Source organism: Populus trichocarpa, chromosome 14 (genome assembly GCF_000002775.5).
Source record: "Populus trichocarpa isolate Nisqually-1 chromosome 14, P.trichocarpa_v4.1, whole genome shotgun sequence".
In the NCBI taxonomy this organism is placed as follows: Eukaryota; Viridiplantae; Streptophyta; class Magnoliopsida; order Malpighiales; family Salicaceae; genus Populus; species Populus trichocarpa.
This window is the reverse complement of record NC_037298.2, coordinates 9804761-9824163: the sequence shown is the minus strand read 5'-3', so window position 1 is coordinate 9824163 and position 19403 is coordinate 9804761. Positions and strand designations below refer to the sequence as shown.

Here is a 19403-nt window from a genome sequence, read left to right as displayed (position 1 = left end):
ATCCTCAACAGAGGTGAAGATTTACCCGTGACAAATTATGCTACCCGAATGTTGACGCCAATGTTATGTAATCTGGCAGCATTAATTGTAAAATAAAATGCGAGCTATAAACCAGCACATTATTAGCATACAAATAGTCAAGTTAGAAACTTTTATTAGTATACAAGTGCTTCAGTTGGAATCATAGTAAGATGTCATGATAAATCCAGTTTTTCAATGAAATAAAAATCAGGGAGGTGCAGGTTAACTCATGTCTCGGACTTGGCCTTTGACCTATACTGGCGTTCTGGTCTGCTTGAATTAGTTTTATCAGCTGCTGTTTCCGGTTTATCTTCCTCCATGGCACAAGTTTCAGTATCATTGTCATCAAAAGCTGCAATCGCAAGAGGTAACCCTCTCCTAAGCTTGAAATCTTCACTGGCATCATCCTGGTTTTGTTTAGAATCAATGCTGTTATCAATCACTGCAGCACCACTGGTTTTCCTTTTTGGTATGAAGGTGAGAGGTTTTGACAGATCAACAGGAACCTCATCTGGATGTGATTCTGTTGTATTTGGTCTCTGCAGAATCTTGAGGAAGTCCATGTAAGCTTCTTGGTTTGATTCTTCATCCACATTGGTTGCCGAGTCAAAAGTATAGCGCGTGTATTTGGAAGGATTTCGCATATAATCTGGAATTCCAGAAGGATAATCTGGAGGCAAATGATATATCTGTGTTTCTTCTGTCGAATCAGTGGTTTCCATCTGTGTGTCTTCAACTCCACCAGACTCTTCATCATTACCATCTTTGCACTCCGGATCAAACCGGACACGCTTTTGTAACTTTGAATCCAAGTGGTTGCTAATCGACTTGGAATCTGATTGAACATCCTTCCTCTTCAGGATGGATTTCAGATTACCATCATCAGATACACTGATATCTTCCTTTACAGTAACTCGCAAAGAATCCATCTTTTTAGCCGCTTCTGCATCTTCCAGTAGCCTAACTTTTGCAGCAAGGTGATTAGCACGCGGATCCCTCGTGACATCCCCGAATGAACTGGGCATGGGCATCACATCGCCAGAATCCACATCATTACCATAATCATTCATTTGGGTCACGTACAGGCGATCATCTCCAGCCCCTTCCCTGCCAACAGCCACTTTGTCATAATGATCTTCCTCTTCCTGCCAAAGAAAGAAAATCATAATACCGTCTGTAACTTGTAGCAAATCATATGAAATTATCCATCCACAAGCATATTTATATGAGTAAAAAATATGTAATCCCTATTGATAATCATCACCAATCATCCTCAAGCAACATCGATCGAGCCTTTCCCACTCACATGCATGTAGAGTTAACATGACATTTATGTTGGGACCAAAGCTTAGATTACCTTCAGGCATGGATTATTTATACAATGCATGTATGCACCCATGCTCAAGAAGTTAGACAAAGCAGCAGCTAAAGACATACAATACTCAACAATTAATACCTCGTAATCAAGAGTACGATCCAGGCCAATAGATTTCTTGATGTCCCATTCTTCGTCATCACAATCCTCAGGTTTAAGTTTCAAGGCACGCGACGACTCCACCTCGTCGTCCTCGTCCTCGTCGTCTAAATCAACAAGGTCTTTTCCGATCTCAGAGTTCAAATTCTTATCGTCGAGTCTTTCTGGACTAAAGTATGGTTGGGGTTGGCTTTCGGTTTCAGGGCTACCCTTGTGGTCTCGATTCCATTGGTTTCGCTCGATTTCTTCGTCAGTGAGACACCATAGAGAGCTTAACGAGGAGGATGGTTGTTGGGTTTGTATCGCTGAAGAAGAAAAGGGGAGAGAGCCAAAGGTCTTGTCGACTCGAACTTTGAAACTATCTTCCATGGCTGGGCTGGCTGTGGTTTTTTTGTTTATGAAATTTGAAGTAGCTATGGCTAGCTAGGGTTTTTGAAGCTTCGAAATTTATAATCCTATGTCGTCGAATAATCGGATATGAATCCTGACTGTCACTAAAACGGAGAGTGTCTTTGGATTTTTCTCTTGCGCTTGGATTATTCTTTTTTATCGGAGGCCCTTGTATTTGCGTCAGTTCGATAAATCAGTCCATTATGGAGAATATTTTATTTAATTTACCCTGTATTGGTCACATTTTTATCAACTCCACACAATCGGACTAAATTGCAAATAAAATGTGATGGATTTACCATATAGAGGTTGAGAATATGTTATTTACAATTCAGTCCAATTAGGCTGAATTGACAAAATGTTTGATGTTTTTTCTCTTTTTTTGAATTGACAGAAATATATGAGTTAAATTTAACAACTTTCGATTTAAATCCTATTAACGGCTATCATTCACTATATATATATATATATATATAGTGAATTTATAGTATTTAAAGAGTAATTAATTATATTTCATTAGTTATTTTTTGGATCTATTTTAAAAAAATAAATAGACAAAAGAAAAAAATAATATAAAATTAATGACTCATAAAAAATAATAAAAATATTTTTACAAGAACTTCTCTATCATAATTATATATTTTTTATTTTTACAAGATAAATTATAAAAATTAATTAATAAAATATTATTAATTACTCACTAAACACCATAAATTACTCTATATTTATTAGATTAGCTTAGAAACAGCACTTGGTCCTGGACTTTGTCCCTGATAAGAAGATTAGGAACCGAACAGAAGTTACAGAACAAAACCCATCACTCATTTCTTAGTTAAAACAAAAAGAAAGATCATGCTGAGTACTCTCTCTTCCATTATTCATTGTTCTTCACCACTTGGATATGTTCTTAATGTTGGGTTTCTTAAAATATATACCCACATCAGAAATAGTAAATTTAAATTTTTTTAGGAATCTCAACATTCTTGTTGATAGATTTAGGATTATTTAGGTTTTGTACGAGTAATATTTAAAGATTATATATTCTTTTCGGCTTTAAAGAATTACTTCAAGGTTGAGTTATCGCATACTAAAAGTTGTTTAATTATCCGGTTTCTAACAGTTATCAACACAATCACTAGTGAGAAATCTCCTAAACTCTTTTAGAAAAGCAAAATTACTACACCTTTAAGTGCTAACTCTTTTCTTTTGTGTTTTTCAAGTGTTCTATATTATATCGTGAACTACGTAGAAAATAAAAGACATAAAATTATATTTATAAAAAAAACCTAAAAACTTTATAAATAGCAAAATATTAATTTTTCCGCTGAATAATATCACGTATATTATTTCAGGACAATTATAGAAATTTATTTACTCAAGTCCCTACTTGATTTTTCTAGGTCTAGAATTGTAATTTCTTATATAAATTACACTCTAGTCCCTAATTTCTAAAACTTATTTATAATCAAGTTACACTTGATTAATTATCTCATTTTAATTTATGATCAATGATTTTTATGTATGTGAACTATTAGGTTTCTTAATAAGTTAGTCCAAATATAAATCAAAATTATAAATAAAAGATGATTAAATAATTTAAACAAATTAATTTGTTATCAATTCAATAATTGATTGGTTTATATTTAAAGATCAAGTATAATATCTAGCAACATGTCATGATCCCCAAAATATTAGGAAAGTCATAAGTGATTTGACTTAATCTTTTAGTGATCAGTTTCTCAGTGTAATTATTATATATTCATCAACAATGTTTCAAATTAGATATTATAACAAGAAATGTGTCTACTATGTTAAATGAAGTTTATTTTCATCACCATAGTCATTAATTATTAGAATAAGATTTTAAAATATTTTCAAATCTCATTTCACCTAGCGCAATAATTTACAATCAAATACTATTTGAGAACATATAAAATATTTTTTATAATTCACATATGGTGATAAATCCTCTCTTGATTACTTAAATACCTTCTTATAGTTCATGTTATACTTAATATTTGCTCTATTTATTATCCTTTATTAGGACAATGTATAGCAACATCAAAACATAACACTTCTTATATAAAAAAAACTCAGTGATCTCAAATTTAAGAATCACTTGCACACCGTAACATGAGTCATTTCATAGACACATGTGATCTCTCCATATGGAATTCTCATGTGGGTTAGTTCAGTACTGTACATGTCATCTGATAAGCATTTACATATTAGTTACAAGTATCCCTCATACTTCAGCTTATGAAAACAACTATGTATAAGTCTCAATAGTTCTAATTAATGTTCAATCTTAATAGAACGTTGACCAATAACATTTATGAATAATACTTTGATGCAATAAGAATCTCATAATTATAATAACTTTATAATTTTCTTTGTAAAATATTTTTGTCTCAAGAGATTTATTTTTACTTTAGATTTATTAATTAAATGTTAGCTTTATTAATAAGATATTTAATGAATATTAAAGAGAAATAAATTCTTATTAATAAATTAAATAGATTTCCATAAAACCCCAATACCAGGTAACTGTGTCCATCTAATACTTAAATCAATTTTTGCATTGTTTAGTAACAAGTAGTTATCGTAAACTCATGCAGTTATGAAATAACAAGCAATTGAAGGCAAATGCAAATGTTTTTGTTTTGGTTCTAGGTTTCTTTAACTGTTATATATGCAGGGTTCCACCACTGGGGGAAGTACACCAACAACTTCATTCATGGATAACTTGTCAGAAATTCTCTAACTTATGCACAGACTTTCTATCACAAAACCTTCCTGCTGCTTCTATCACTGTAAACATTAAGCATTTAATTTTTAATATCAAAGCAATGTTCTTTTTTCGATTTCTCCAGATATTTAAAGTGACAGAATCGAGTTTACCTGCCACATGGAGAAGAAGAGGTTGGTTTGGGAAGTAGAAGGCTCCGCCGGAGAAGAATCCAAGATGGTGCGGGGAGGACCTGTTGATCCTGCCAAGCTGGTGGTGGAGCTTGCCCCCATGGAAATCAATGCTTTCCATAGACTTTGATTACCTTCCACATATGTTGGGACATGGGAGATCATCTGCCTGCCCCAGACGTTGTAAAAGAATTGCATGCAGCATCATCTGGCCGATTAGTGCTCGGAAAAAAGAAAAATTGCAATCAATTTATAATCAAATAATAATATAAATCGTATCTTTAAGATTATAGATTGAATGCAATGCAAGCCTTGATGACTACTTCACCTGAGATTCATGTTGTAATTACCTCTTGAAGATTCGAACGCTCATTGTTTTAACTCCAAATGACATGACTCTGACAGTTCGTGCTTCTCCCTGCAAAGGAGATAATTTTGTTGCAGTTCGATTAGCTTGTGATTGCAATCCAAACTAAGCATGGCTCATTTTGCTGATCTGGCACCCTCACACTGTATTATTACTACTCATATCCTTTCAATTTTATTTATTTTGAATGAGGGGGCAAAAGGTTTTTAGATTTTTTTTTTTGAGTTGAGGAAACTTATTTTCTGAAAAGCGTATTTTATGAGTTTAGGTGAACGAGTAAAACTCCGACTGTTCTAGAGTTAAACCACATTTAACTATGAAGTTCTGATGAGATCTAATGTATTAGTACTAATATGATCGTATAAAAAAATAAAAGTTTTTAAATATACAATAAAAATAACCTTTCATGTTACATTATAACTAAAGCATATGATTATTCTCAAAATCCATTGGTTATGAAAATTATAACTTAATAAATAAAAATAAATTAAACAAAATAATTAAAAACAAAAGAAGAAGAAACATTATTCGGGTTATTGTTGCTCGCAGGGCGGAGCTGGAAATATTTGAGAGGGGAGGTCAAAATTAATATAACAAGATATATTATTAAAAAACTCATTTATTTAAAATAAAAAATATTATACTATTCTATATTTAAATACTAAATAAAAAAAATTAAAATGTTTTACAAGGTTTGGCTTCTGCTTGCCTCCTCTAGCTGCTCGGGTGTCCATATAATTCTCTCTTTAAATTTTAAAAGGAAGAGAAAAATGAGATGATTAATCTTGATGTGCTAAAATAATTAAAAATAAGAATTATATGTTACATAATTGGTTAATATTTCAGTTATATTAATTTGAATTTTTTATAGTTTATATTTGGTGTCTAGTATATGTAATTTTTTTTAATAGATCTTGAAACTCTTAAATATTTAAATAAATATATATATATATTTTTAAAAATATAATGATATATTAGTTCATCACCGGCTCTCACTTGTTTATTAATTATCCATTAGGTCAGGACGAATTAAAGTATTCTCAATAACCCAAAGGATAAGAGCAAAAAATAATATTAAATAGAGTAACTAAGAGTATTAAACTTAGCATTATGTATTTTTATTTTATTCAAGAAATAATATTTTAAGTGATGCAGCTACAGTGGAGAGAGCAACCTTCGCCAGGTAGAGGAAAGACAAAACAGTCTCCTCTGTAAAAGTCTTTTAGCCTTATCCAAGAAAGCCCCACTTAACTAGAAATTAGAAATAATAAAGAATGCTTGCTTGACTCGGATCCCTCTTCTCTTTGTCAGTACAAGTTCTAACCCAAGAAACTAACGACTTTTTTGATCAAGCGAGAGAGGGGATATATAGCTGCTGTTTCTCCAAGCTTTACTTCGCTGGAAGTGGAGATGATGAAAGTGTTGATGGTGGTTTTGTTGCTGTTGCTGCTGGGTGGCTCATTATTTGTGGTGGAAGCCAAGTACATGGTTTATAACACTTCACAAGGTATAGTGAAAGATAAGATCAATGTTCACTTGGTCGCTCACACCCATGATGATGTTGGTTGGTTGAAGACTGTTGATCAGTACTATGTTGGTTCTAACAATTCTATCCAAGTAATTAAGATCATAACTCCTTTTCTGGTTCTTCTTTTTGTTTAATGTGATATGTTTCACTTGAGGGAGGCTTAAATTTTGATGGGCTGCTTTTTTTTTAAAAAAAATATAATTATTTTATAGGGTGCTTGTGTGCAAAATGTATTGGATTCTCTTATTCCTGCGCTGTTGGCTGACAAGAACCGGAAATTCATTTATGTTGAACAGGCAAGTATTATTCATTCCCTATTTACTAATTTTGATGAAGATTTTGCGATGAGATGAAGCAAAGAGTTGAATTATCTTCCACCATTTCCAAAATTGAGATGTGAACTTTTGGCTTATATTTTTAGTGTTTCAAAAGTTCATGAATGATTAGGAGTATGTTTCTGTATTGCCTGGCATTTGAGCATTAGCCTAGCTTTTATAGACTCCAATAATGGTGGCATTTCAAGAGAAGAAGGGACCCACCTGAATATAATAGAACAATAGGCAGTTCAAATTGGAAAAGTGAAGTAAGACTTTTGATTCTTATTAGCGCCATAGGAAATTTTAATAATCCCTATGTTATATAATAGCATTTAAATTGTTTGATAGCGAATATCTAACTATTGATATTCCTTGCTCACATGCATAGGCTTTTTTCCAACGGTGGTGGAGAGATCAGAGCGAGACTATGCAGCATGTAGTCAAGCAACTTGTTAGTTCCGGTCAACTTGAATTCATGTAAAGCACACAGTTACAACCACTGATCTCAGCATTTCAGCTTACTCTAAGTCTCAATCAAGTGTTGATTTCTGATTATTCTTCATATACCTTGAATTTGCTTGCTGTATGGGATGCTTCAAGCTGTTATTCATTTTATGAAGAGTTGGCTCCTGATGATGCCTCTTTCTTTGTTGTGTTGCAGAAATGGGGGGATGTGCATGCACGATGAAGCGGTGACACATTATATTGACATGATTGACCAGACAACTCTTGGGCATCGGTTTATCAAAAAGGATTTTGGTGTGACTCCAAGAGTTGGTTGGCAAATTGATCCTTTTGGTCATTCTGCGGTGCAGGCTTACATGTTGGGAGCGGAAGTAAACTTATTTATCCTTATCTTCATTTAGACCTCTAAACTTTGTGCGTGTGCGTGTGTATGCATGAGTGTGATTGTACATATGTATCTGTTTTGGTTTTATTTTTCCAGCTTCATAACAGCATAAGGATTAAATGAATCTTCGTGTAGATTGGATTCGACTCTCTTTTCTTTGGCCGGATAGATTATCAAGACCGGGCCAAGCGTAAAAATGAGAAAAGTCTTGAAGTTGTCTGGCAGGCTTCCAAGAGTTTTGGTTCGTCTGCACAGGTGAACAAAATGTATAGGTTTAGGCTTATCAGCATATAAGTGGTTTGAGTTAGATGAGCATATTGCACACAAAATTCAATCTTTTGGTTATGTTATAGCCTATAGAGATTAATCTTTAGTTTTCTCTGTTCCATATGCGTTGTTGCTGAGAAAAATTCTTTCATATTCACCCTTATCTTCTTGCTCTATTGTTGTAGATTTTTGCTGGTGCTTTCCCAGAAAACTACGAGCCTCCTCCTGGTGGTTTCTATTTTGAAGTCAATGACCCTTCACCTGTTGTTCAAGTAAAGCATAAGAAAAAGCTGATCCTTTGTTTTTGAATCCCTTGAATATTCGCTAGTCTGCAGTGTTAATTTTGTTTGCTCATCCTCTGAAGGATGACATCAATTTGTTTGATTACAATGTTCAAGAACGAGTCGATGACTTCGTTGCTGCTGCAGTATCACAGGTAAAATGGTGATCTGTTAAAATCTTTAGTTATTTATGATGACACAAAACAAATATTGAACTTTATCCTATAATGTCTGTATTTATTAAACCCAAGTCTGAAAATAAATGTTAAAAGTTCTGGTTTGCTATGGAGAAAGTTCAGTTTAAAATTCTGTGTATATCATTTCACAAGTGCCCTCTGTTAGTTATTCTAACATAATTTACTCTTTTCTCAGGCTAATATAACACGAACAAATCATATAATGTGGACCATGGGAACAGATTTTAAGTATCAGTATGCACATTCATGGTTCCGACAGATGGACAAGCTGATTCATTATGTCAACATGGTATGTTTTCCTTATTATTTTCTCAGTAGGTTTTTGACTGATTTTATACCATAATTACCATCACACAATGCTTTTCATGTCCACAGCACTTCCACAAAATGGTAACTGTGGCCTTGGCTTTTTTTCTGTTTTATGAGGGCGGTGAATGGTGATATTGCTTTGGGTCAAATGAATCCATGACTCAGTTAGATAATTCGTTCATCCATGAAATTAGGCCAGTTAAACTAGTGATTACTAAACAAAATAATGCCTTGTGGCATTTATATGCAGAAGTAGTGTGGCAATCTTCTAAAAAGGTACATGTCTCTTCGTCAAAGCTTTAATCATCTCACTGGAAGGTACAAATTCCATTTCAGTGGAACCTTAAGGCTGACGCTCGTACATCAAACCAATCAGGGTTGAGGAGTCTATGAATATAAACATCATCTGTGTCATGCTGAAGTCATCTCAAGGGATAATGCTAGATGCCTCAGATTATTTTTCACCTGTGCTTTTCATGATCAGGATTTAATGGTTTGATAGTAAGGATGTGTATTTGCACCCCCTTATGGGTACGCATCTCTATGTTATCTTGTTTTCTGAGTTTGTCACTTTTACATGGTTTTCTCTGAATGCTTCTAGGATGGACGTGTTAATGCTCTCTATTCTACACCATCCATTTACACTGATGCAAAACATGCTACAAATGAGCACTGGCCAGTAAAGACCGGGGACTTTTTCCCGTAAGCTCAATCCTGACTGTTTTTATAACTCATTTGCTGGTTATTCCTTCACTTTGAACAACTCTTAGAACTTGAAGCATGTGCCCTTCCAGGTATGCAGATCGTGCAAATGGTTACTGGACTGGATACTTTGCAAGCAGACCTGCCTTGAAACGCTATGTCAGGATGATGAGTGGCTACTACTTGGTATTCATTAAGATGACTGTTTTGATTTGTTAAAAGTTATATGCTGCCTTGGCACAACAGAGTTTTCAGGCTATAATCTTGTACTTCCAATGAATCTACTCTCTCTCAGGCTGCAAGACAATTAGAGTTTTACAATGGGAGGAGCAATAGAGGACCGAACACAGACTCATTGGCAGATTCTCTTGCCATTGCTCAGCATCATGACGCTGTTACTGGTACAGAAAAGCAACATGTGGCTAATGATTATGCAAAACGATTGTCAATTGGCTACACAGAGGTGAAAAAGTTTATTTAACCATTTCAATTTTCATGGTAATAGTGTTTCTCCACTTTTTTCTTTAAATATTTAGTTGATAATTCATTAAATCCTTGCAGGCTGAAAAGTTAGTTGCATCCTCACTTGCTTGCTTGGTGGAGTCTGCATCACATACTGGATGTCAGAGGTCAACTACTAAATTTCAACAGGCAAAAACTCGTAATCTCTTCAGCTTTATTAGCCTACAATTCAATGGCTTGTTGCTACTATGAATGAATCATTTTGTGTCCCTTTCCATTCCTCATCTTCTTTTACGTTTCCATGCAGTACATAGGACAATTGTGTTTCATATGATAATGATATTGGTATCTATCATGTACTGCATCTTTACACAGACATTGAATGAGCCCATGACAAATGGGTTAATCAGTTACTGATTTGAAACTTCTGAATAAAAATGTGTGGCTTACACTCTAATCTACTGTAGCTTCTGTGATATTTGCTCCTTTTTTTCTAAGGAAAAGGGCAAAGATTTTGATCATTGAATGTTGAAAATTAGCAATGCACATAAAATGATGGTAAAAAAAAATATAAATAAAAACTCTGCATAAAATGAATGATAATATTCTTTCTTTGAAGTTGAAAATCAAACCAAAATGGACTTCACATTCACATCTTCCATTTCTTTTTTCCCAGTGCCCACTTCTGAATATTAGTTACTGTCCTGCATCAGAAGTAGATCTATCTCAAGGGAGAAACTTGGTAAGAACATATCTCATTCTTCAACATTGTAATTAACCACAAACTTTTTACATTGAAATACATCAACTATGAATCTTACATTGTAGATTGTTGTTGTCTACAATGCACTTGGATGGGCGAGGGATGATGTAATTCAATTTCCTGTGAGTAGTTCTGTTCTATTATCTCTTTTTTGTTGAACTTTAAGATGGTGATTTGCTAATTCTTGTCGACTGTTTCTGTTTCCTTTAATATTTTTGGAAAAAATCCACTGAAAAAACTTTACTTATGAAAATGTTGGCTGACATTATGATTTAACTGTTTCCCTCACACATGGGCCTTACTCCATAAAAAACATCCCAACCTGCAGAACTAATAATTTGCAAGGTCTAGCATGATTAAAATACAGGAGTCCTTACTATGGTTCCATGGTAGACTACTAATTATCTGCCTGAAAGTCTAATCTGTCAAATTGTGGGAAATAATCTCATCAGTGTGGTTTAACGTGATTTAAACCGGGGATCCATGCAATATGTGTGAGAATAAATAAAATGCTGAATGTTTTGTGTATTAAATTTTCTCGAAAGTAACTGTTTCTTGGATCCTTTAACTTTTGAAATATTAAAGGTAGTCATCCTTTATGGGATTTATATATGCATGAGTGTATTCACATACACTTGTTATGCAAGCATCATGTATACCACAAATGGAGTTTGTGCATCTGGTCTCATGTTATTTGTATTTGGAGAAGGGGTTGTTATTTTTGGAGCAGTATGCATCATTGCTTTTGGGCAGAGATCATATTTTTTTAAATAACACCTTTGTAATTAGTACGTCAAACTTTGGCTAATAAAGTAGATTGGCCTGTTTTTTACTTATGACTTACAGTATCTAATCTACTGTAGGTCTTCAATGAAAATGTTATTGTGCATGATTCTGAGAAAAGAGAAATCGTGTCACAAATTATTCCAATAGCAGATGCCTTTGTGGGCTTGAGGAACTCACATGTTAATGCATACTTGGGTAGATCCCCAGTGGAGACGCCTAAGTATTGGCTTGCGTTTACAGTTTCTGTTCCACCTTTTGGTTTCAGCACTTATTCCATCTCAAGTGCCAAAAGGGCAGGTTAGTTACTATAGCTTCCAATAAGCTTGCAAAGTAGCACAAACTTGAAGCCTATTTCATAAAATTTATTGATATTAATTTGCTATGCCAAATGTTTCGCTTGCATTTGTAGGTGCTCATTCGAGTAAATCATCTGTATACACATTAAGAAGTGAGAAATCTGCTGTTGAAGTTGGCCAAGGAAATTTGAAGCTTACATTTTCTGCAGATAAAATCAAGCATGCTAATTATGTTAACAGCAGAAGCTCAGTATGTGATGAACGAACTTGCTGTCCACTTTCTCTATTCTGTTTTTTCCCGATAAATTCACGGCAGTTAGAATTGTTCTGGCATTCTTGTTGCCAGTGTTTTAAGAAGCTTTCTTATCATATATCATATGATTGTCTAAAATATATGTTTCTAATGCACATGTTCCAACTTTGAAGGTTAAGGAATCAGTTGAACAGACATTCAGTTTTTATGCTGGATACAATGGAACTGGAAATGATAAAGATCCACAGGTAAACATGCATAGCAGAAATTCATCTTTCAACTTCTGTCTTCTCATTCTGAAATTTCATGACCTCAATTAAATCTAATTGTTAGACTACCCATTTCCAAGTCAATATCTTATATTCCTTTTATTGCAATTTTTCTAGAATTCTGGGGCATATATCTTCCGTCCAAATGGAACATTTCCTATAAACCCTGAATCCCAGGTTAGTGCTCCTTCTGACATGCTTTCATCCACAGGAACAAATAATTGTGGTGCTCTAATCGGTGTTAAAAGTTTCAGGTTCCTTTGACTGTTATGCGTGGACCTGTTTTAGATGAAGTACATCAACAGGTCAGCCAATGGATATATCAGGTGTGTTTTCGGCCACATGGTTACTGTCCATGTTTGATTTATTTCTTTCATCAGACCCTACTTTTGTTTCACTAAAAAAACACTCACCAAAATTTATGAAGGAAATGAAAATATTGAACATGAATTAAGAATGATGTCATTTTCAAAAACAATGAAGCCACTTCTGAATGAATAAACCTGTAAAATTCCACGACCGGAAAAGAAACTGTCAGTCTTTGAAACTAGTTCTGTATGCTTGTAGAACTTCTTGGAATCTGCTGGTTTGGTGTTAATTTTAGAAGTTTGGCTGTTCTGCTCGTTTCTCCTGCTTGGATTAGGTCTATGGTTGCAGGAAAATTTACATTTCCTTCGAATGTATTACAAGGAAATGTCAAAACCCTTCGTCCATTGTTATTCCTCAGAAAGTTCCAATGCTATCATAACCTTCTGTAATTTTACATGAAATGGCAGTTAACATAACTTGAATTCATGCAATGATGCCTGGCATCACATAATAAAGAAAAATTAGTTTCCAATTCCAATCACTTATTTTTTCCCTTCAAGTGCTGAGCATTTTTTGTCAGATAATTTTTGGGGGGAAATGTTTTTGTTTAGTGGAAGAGATTGAGGCAATCATGTGATAAATTGTTCTTCCCTTAATGAACTATGCTTTTAACATTTATGCAGATCACTATTACCCTTAATTTACATGCTTTACACACATGCAGATCACCAGATTATACAAGGGGAGAGAGCATGTTGAAGTTGAGTTTATCGTAAGTGAAGCAGATGGATGCCTAATTTTGACTAGCAGTTTTTTCACGAGGTTTTACTTACAGTATCTGCCATCTCAGGTTGGGCCCATACCCATTGAAGATGGAATTGGAAAAGAAGTTGCAACTCAAATCACAACAACCATGGAAACCAATAAAACATTTTACACAGATTCTAATGGACGTGATTTTATCAAAAGGGTAAAATGTTGTTATGTTTACTTACTCCATTTGGCATTGTGGTGCGGTGCAGTGCAGTTGGAGATGCATTTAGGCTGACCTTGAAAAGTTGTTTGGTTTTCATTGCTTAAACCTGCTTTTCATCTCAAATTTGTAGCTTTTCTTAAACCAGTTTTTTTCAAACTGCAACCGCAAAAGCTACCACAATGCCAAACACATATAGTACCCTAGCTTCAATATTCATGCTCAGAATGGTTGTTGGCTTAAAATTTTAATCAGTTCTCAACAATGTCTTGGCCTCTCATTTGAAAATAGGTGTGAACATTCCTGAATGGAAGGATTCATTAATCCAAACCATTGGCTTATGCTAGCCTGTTATTGGACTATTTGCTTCCTTGCGTTGATTTTTATTTCTGATTGTTGTGAGCACCGAATAAACTAAAGAATTCACCTATTCTGCAGATTCGTGATTATAGAACAGATTGGGACCTGGAAGTGAATCAACCATTTGCTGGAAATTATTACCCAGTATGTTACTTACACATTATCCATCTTTTATCTCAAAAAGTGTTGTGTCTTGCTTACAGTTTTAATTAGTTGAATTTTCTTTATTAGATATGTGTGTGGTGGATGTGGTAGGTGTGAGAGAGGAGATGAGAGAAGAGAGAAGAGAGAAGAGGAGATGAATGGAGGTTGTGTTATGTTAGCACTAAACAGACTTACACCTATATATATACTTCAGTACCCTTACAGCTCCTGCTCAAGATGATGCATTGAGGTCTCTCATGGCTATCTTGCAAGTAATGGAACAACCTATTACTAAGGCCTTTAAGAAAGATATTAGCTAGCAATATTTATACTCTACAAAAGTTACAAACTGTTCCCTCACTAATTTTTTCTTGATAGATTGCCTATTAATTTCAATTGCTTCGTTCTGTCATGTTGAACTGATTACAAGCAGTGTTGATAATAGCTTTGTCATTACAAAACAGAGAGATGGAGCCATCATTTTGTTAGTTCAAAAATTTGTGCATCGTTATCTAATTGGGAATATGTTAGTCTAGGAGCATTCCGAATCTTTGAGGCAGATTCAAGCAGTAAACAGCCACGAGCAATAGATTTAAGCCAAGGCATAACAAGAAAGTTCTCTGATTCACTTTGACTAAATAACTGATCATTGGCTGTCGGTTTTCCTTTTCCGCCAGTGATATATCTAGACAATCTATGGGCCTTGATAGATAGCAAGCAAGCAAGAAAGCCCGAGCAAGATAATTGGTTCCATCTACTTTTTTATTTTTTAAATTATATTCCATCTAACTTGAGAGGACTAATTTGGAGAGAGGGATTTGAATGCCAAGGAAGAATTTGGTGGTTCTGTGTATAATTTATTTTTACTGATTTTTTGTGCAATGTGCTTTATAATGGTATCCATATGTTTTTTTTTTATAGAATTTATCTCTGCGGTGTCCATGCCATTGGAAAGTCATCTGCTTATCAGGGAGTAATATCCCCCCCTCCTTTAACTTATGCTTCATTTCACACTGTCTCTTCAGATTAATCTTGGAATTTATTTCCAAGATGACAAGAAGGAATTTTCAGTTCTGGTGGATCGAGCACTTGGAGGATCTAGTCTGGTGGATGGACAAATAGAGCTGATGCTCCATAGGTATGTAATCACCTTTCCAATGCTCATTTATCTTATGGTTCATGAGCAATTCTCTTGACTGTCTTGAAAAGTAGCCATTGTGGTTAATAGGATACTCAAGGACAAAAACAGTTTATGTGAGCTTGTTCTTGATAGGATCAGATTTGAATTCTTTTCAAGGCCATTATGTAATGGAATGGAGTGAAATTGCCGCTTAATACAGTGTAGGAGTAATGCCAAACTATATTAAGGATTGGAACAATTCTTGTAAACTAATGAACACAGTATATAACACAGCAGAAAAGTATTGACAGGGGGAAAGAATTCTGATAACTTTATTGCAGAAAACAATAATTACAAGGAATAGGAAACAAGTAGCCTCACACCACTCAAGGGAATCACTCCCATATTGGAATCACACCAAATAACTAACAGGTTTTCATTACAACATAATCTACCAGACATAATATTCTACAATAAATAGAGTTACATTTGACAGTTATTAATAGATAACTACTAACTAAAGATAAGAACAATGACGGTTACAATAAACTTCTACTGCCGCTTGGAAATACAAGATTATCTTCATTTATTGGATGCAAATTTCTCCTTATTGCCAACGTGTAAGAGTGGAATTGTAGCCTGCATAGAGTGTATCCCTTTACTGGAACTAGCTTGATCTCTGCCAAATCCCATCACGCCCTTCTGTTTGTCTTTGCCTTGAATATTGTCACTTTGATCATAAGAACTTGCATCAAGGAGTTGTGCTTCTATTGTGTGAATAAAACATGAATGGGTATAATTCTTGGCCATATCATTCTTTGCATGTATGTTATTGGAGATTCCCTTTACCATGTAGGAGACTGCTACTGGATGATTCCAGGGGTGTTGCGGAGGCTCTTAATGAAACAGTATGTGTCCTTGATCAATGCAAGGGATTGACGGTAAGCAAATTGACTGATGTTGGAACCCAATCTGGCAATGAGCTTTTTTTTTTTTTTTTTACGGCCTCCCTTGATGTGATATGATTGATTACCTTCTTTCTTTTTTTCGAAAAAAAAAAACTATTGGAATTCTGTTAACATGTCTCATCTATGTCATTATGGTCCAAATAGCAACTTCAAGTTCTTGTAAGATATTATTGTGGCTATCCTTTAAAGAATCCGTTAAATTGACAACTGCCATTGACCTCTGCACAAAAACCCTCCTTAACATGTCCAGTATGAAGTATATATAAAACTACTGAAATTAGTACCTAGCTCTAACTTACTCTTTGATTTGCAGATTCAAGGAAAATATTATTACAGAATTGACCCTATAGGAGAAGGTGCTAAATGGCGTCGCTCATTCGGCCAGGAGATATATTCACCCCTCCTCCTTGCGTTTTCTGAAGAGGTGAAATTATAATCAAAATAGAAAAGCATAATTAGATGGATTCCCCCCCCCCCCTGTAACGTAATTTGTTCTGGCAGGATGGAGATAATTGGATGAATTCTCATGTGACCACATTTTCTGGCTTTGATTCTTCCTACATTTTGCCTGATAATGTGGCAGTTTTAACTCTCCAGGTATTGAAGCTTCATTTATGGTGACGAGATTACTGTTACTGTTTCCTTAACATTTTAGGTCTCATAAGATACAGATAAGGAATGGCAAACAGTCTTCTAGAGTTTAAGACCATAATTTCTTTTCCAAAATAGAGACAATAAAAGACAACGTGCAAGCTTCCTTTTTCTAACACTTCCTTTTCTAACTTGATATTCCATTTTTCTTTTCTAACATACTTTCTCTCTTTCACCGAATTATGCAGGAGCTTGATGATGGAAAAGTTCTCCTCCGTTTAGCTCATTTATATGAGGTTTTAATCTCTCTTCTATTCCAGTCTTACATTTGCTTTTAGCACCTCATTTATTTCATCAGGAATAAGGTTTCAGCATCTTCATATTCATTGAGGCTTTCTGTTTTCAATTTTTCATCAAACATTAGGCAGACTTCTCAACTCAACTGGGCATCAATCTTAAGAGTTTGGCCACATGGATTAACCTCTTCCATTTAGTGCTACTATGGGCTAAACTTTCTTTAGCGATTCTGATTCTAAATCAATCTCTTACTCCAGTCCATGTCTTTTCAGTCTGTAGAGATTTTTCCTTTCTTGTCCGCTCCCAATACTTCAATTTCATACCCTTTTAGAAGTAGTTAATCCACAGGGTTAATGCTGGATGTTTACCATCTCGAAGGCCCTCCTCCTTTAGTTTATTCTCAATAGGTGTCATCTCGACCTTCCCTTGTCATGTATGTACTCATTCTCTTTCTTTTTTTTAATTTTTTTTTTTTACATATCTTAGCTTTCTCATCTCAGTGCTTATTTTATAAATATGTTGCCTCTTCACCGACCAAAATTCTGTAGAGTGTAGATATTTTTCTATCATACGAGGCTCCTGTTCTTCTATATTTTAACCACTGTTTTGATTGCATGAGCAATATTTTCCTCAATGTTTAATAGAATCTAGGTACGTTAGGTGGTCAGGTTCTAACATTTCTATTTCATCTAGGCTAACAATTTCCCCTCCCTGGTGTTGCAACTATTACCTGAAATTTGTGCAGAAATCATAAATGCTTTCTGGAATAGAAAGTAGCATATTGTTAGTCTGCCTTGTGAGCCGGAACATCACCAAAAGAGATGTTCCTACTATAGCCAATCCAGTGGGCGCAATGCATTTGGAAATCTTCAATCACTAGACTGAATTCCTTATTAATAGTATGATTAACTTTGGTATACCATCCAACAGATAATCCTATCAACAAGGTTTAATCAGTTCCTATTATGAATTTCTTCTTTAGACAAGGAGTTCACAGGAACATCTTGATTTAAATGCTCTGTTGTGACGGTAATATCCAACAGGTTCCTTTTTTCTTCAGAAGAAGAAGATTCCCGAATTTTCACAGTAGTCCCAGCCCATCTATCTATGAAATAGCAGCTATGTTTAAGAAAAATGATTATCTATCTATCAATCAATCTTTCTATAATTAAATTGAAGCTATCTATCCTTCTATGAAATAGCAGTGATGTTTAGCAGAATTGATCGCATTTCATTGTAATTTATCATCCACTACGTTTATGACCTGAATTCTAATCTATTTTCTTGGCTTCATGAAATATTTGAAGATGGGAGAGGACAAGGATCTTTCAGTGATGACAAGCGTAGAACTTAGAAAGTTGTTCCCGAAAAAGAAGGTAGAAAAAATAGTTTCCTGCCCCCCACTACTACCAGGCATCAATTGTTTATACATATAAATGTAATGTCCTAGTATCATCTCGATAAGTTTTTAACCCCATTTCTCTTCAGATCGGCAAAGCTGCAGAAATGAGCTTATCTGCCAATCAAGAAAGGGCTGAAATGGAGAAAAAGAGGCTTGTGTGGAAAGCAGAAGGATCATCAAGAAAACAAGCAGTGCTGAGGGGTGGACCTGTTGATCCTGCAAAACTGGTGGTGGAACTTGCTCCGATGGAAATCCGCACATTTGTTATTGACTTCGATCACCAGTTCCACCATGTTTTTGCTGCATAAATGCTCCACACATAATAAATCCTCCTTTGCTAATTGAAGTCCATTTTCGAGGTCTGAGATGGGTGCTCCTTCTTTCACCCCAAGCGTTTTGCTCTCAATAATTGCTCACTTGTATGTGCTATCCATGGTAGTTTAGGTCACTCTCTGCTTCTTAACAGGGAATCATGAAATCATGTAATCCAGGAAACAGAGTTGTCAGAAATAATGTTGTTTCTTCCCTGTTCACTCCCAACCTCCAAGAATTTAAATTATGAACCCCTTTGGTATCATTTCCGGTTTTGCTTTCAGAATTTTGTAAACAACTTTAAAAAATATAGAAAATAGAGAATAATAGTAGAAGAAGAACTAACAATTTAATATGGCTAGTGAAAATTTGGAAAATAGTTTTTAAGACAAAAAATAATATACACACACATATAGAGAGCCATTGACTTTATAACTTAACCAAGGTTTATTTATGTCTTCCTTTCTTTAAGAAGT

The 19403-nt window shown here is 34.7% G+C and overlaps 2 protein-coding genes and 1 long non-coding RNA gene across 4 annotated transcripts; 1 reads left to right on the top strand and 2 right to left on the bottom strand.

Annotated features, from left to right (window-relative positions):
• Positions 1-119: 119 nt before the first annotated feature.
• Positions 120-1989, bottom strand: LOC7458011 (uncharacterized). The gene is made up of 2 exons (XM_002320383.4): positions 1478-1989; positions 120-1166 (listed from the first exon to the last, which is right to left on the bottom strand). Exons 1-2 carry the CDS (start codon positions 1862-1864, stop codon positions 249-251), a joined length of 1305 nt encoding a protein of 434 aa, XP_002320419.4. The 5' UTR covers positions 1865-1989; the 3' UTR covers positions 120-248.
• Positions 1990-6312: 4323 nt separating this feature from the next.
• On the top strand, positions 6313-19192 carry LOC7458009 (probable alpha-mannosidase At5g13980). 2 transcript variants are annotated; one of them, XM_024585098.2, is made up of 29 exons: positions 6313-6788; positions 6912-6995; positions 7405-7493; positions 7678-7852; positions 8002-8121; positions 8319-8405; positions 8498-8569; positions 8787-8900; positions 9522-9622; positions 9715-9808; positions 9918-10085; positions 10184-10273; positions 10761-10826; positions 10913-10969; positions 11711-11930; positions 12043-12179; positions 12356-12430; positions 12569-12628; positions 12706-12777; positions 13485-13532; positions 13611-13730; positions 14172-14237; positions 15263-15375; positions 16214-16298; positions 16639-16749; positions 16827-16922; positions 17165-17212; positions 18521-18589; positions 18702-19192. In XM_024585098.2, the coding sequence occupies exons 1-29, from the start codon at positions 6582-6584 to the stop codon at positions 18921-18923; spliced, it is 3066 nt and encodes a 1021-aa protein (XP_024440866.2). In that variant the 5' UTR covers positions 6313-6581; the 3' UTR covers positions 18924-19192. The 2 variants fall into 2 exon arrangements, with proteins under 2 accessions (XP_024440866.2, XP_024440867.2); XM_024585099.2 differs by lacking the exons at positions 6313-6788; positions 6912-6995 and having other exon boundaries at positions 7405-7505.
• LOC127904263 (uncharacterized) lies at positions 17659-18233 on the bottom strand. Its single transcript, XR_008057263.1, has 2 exons — positions 18091-18233; positions 17659-17924 (listed from the first exon to the last, which is right to left on the bottom strand). It is a non-coding gene; the product is annotated as an uncharacterized LOC127904263 (long non-coding RNA).
• Positions 19193-19403: the final 211 nt, after the last annotated feature.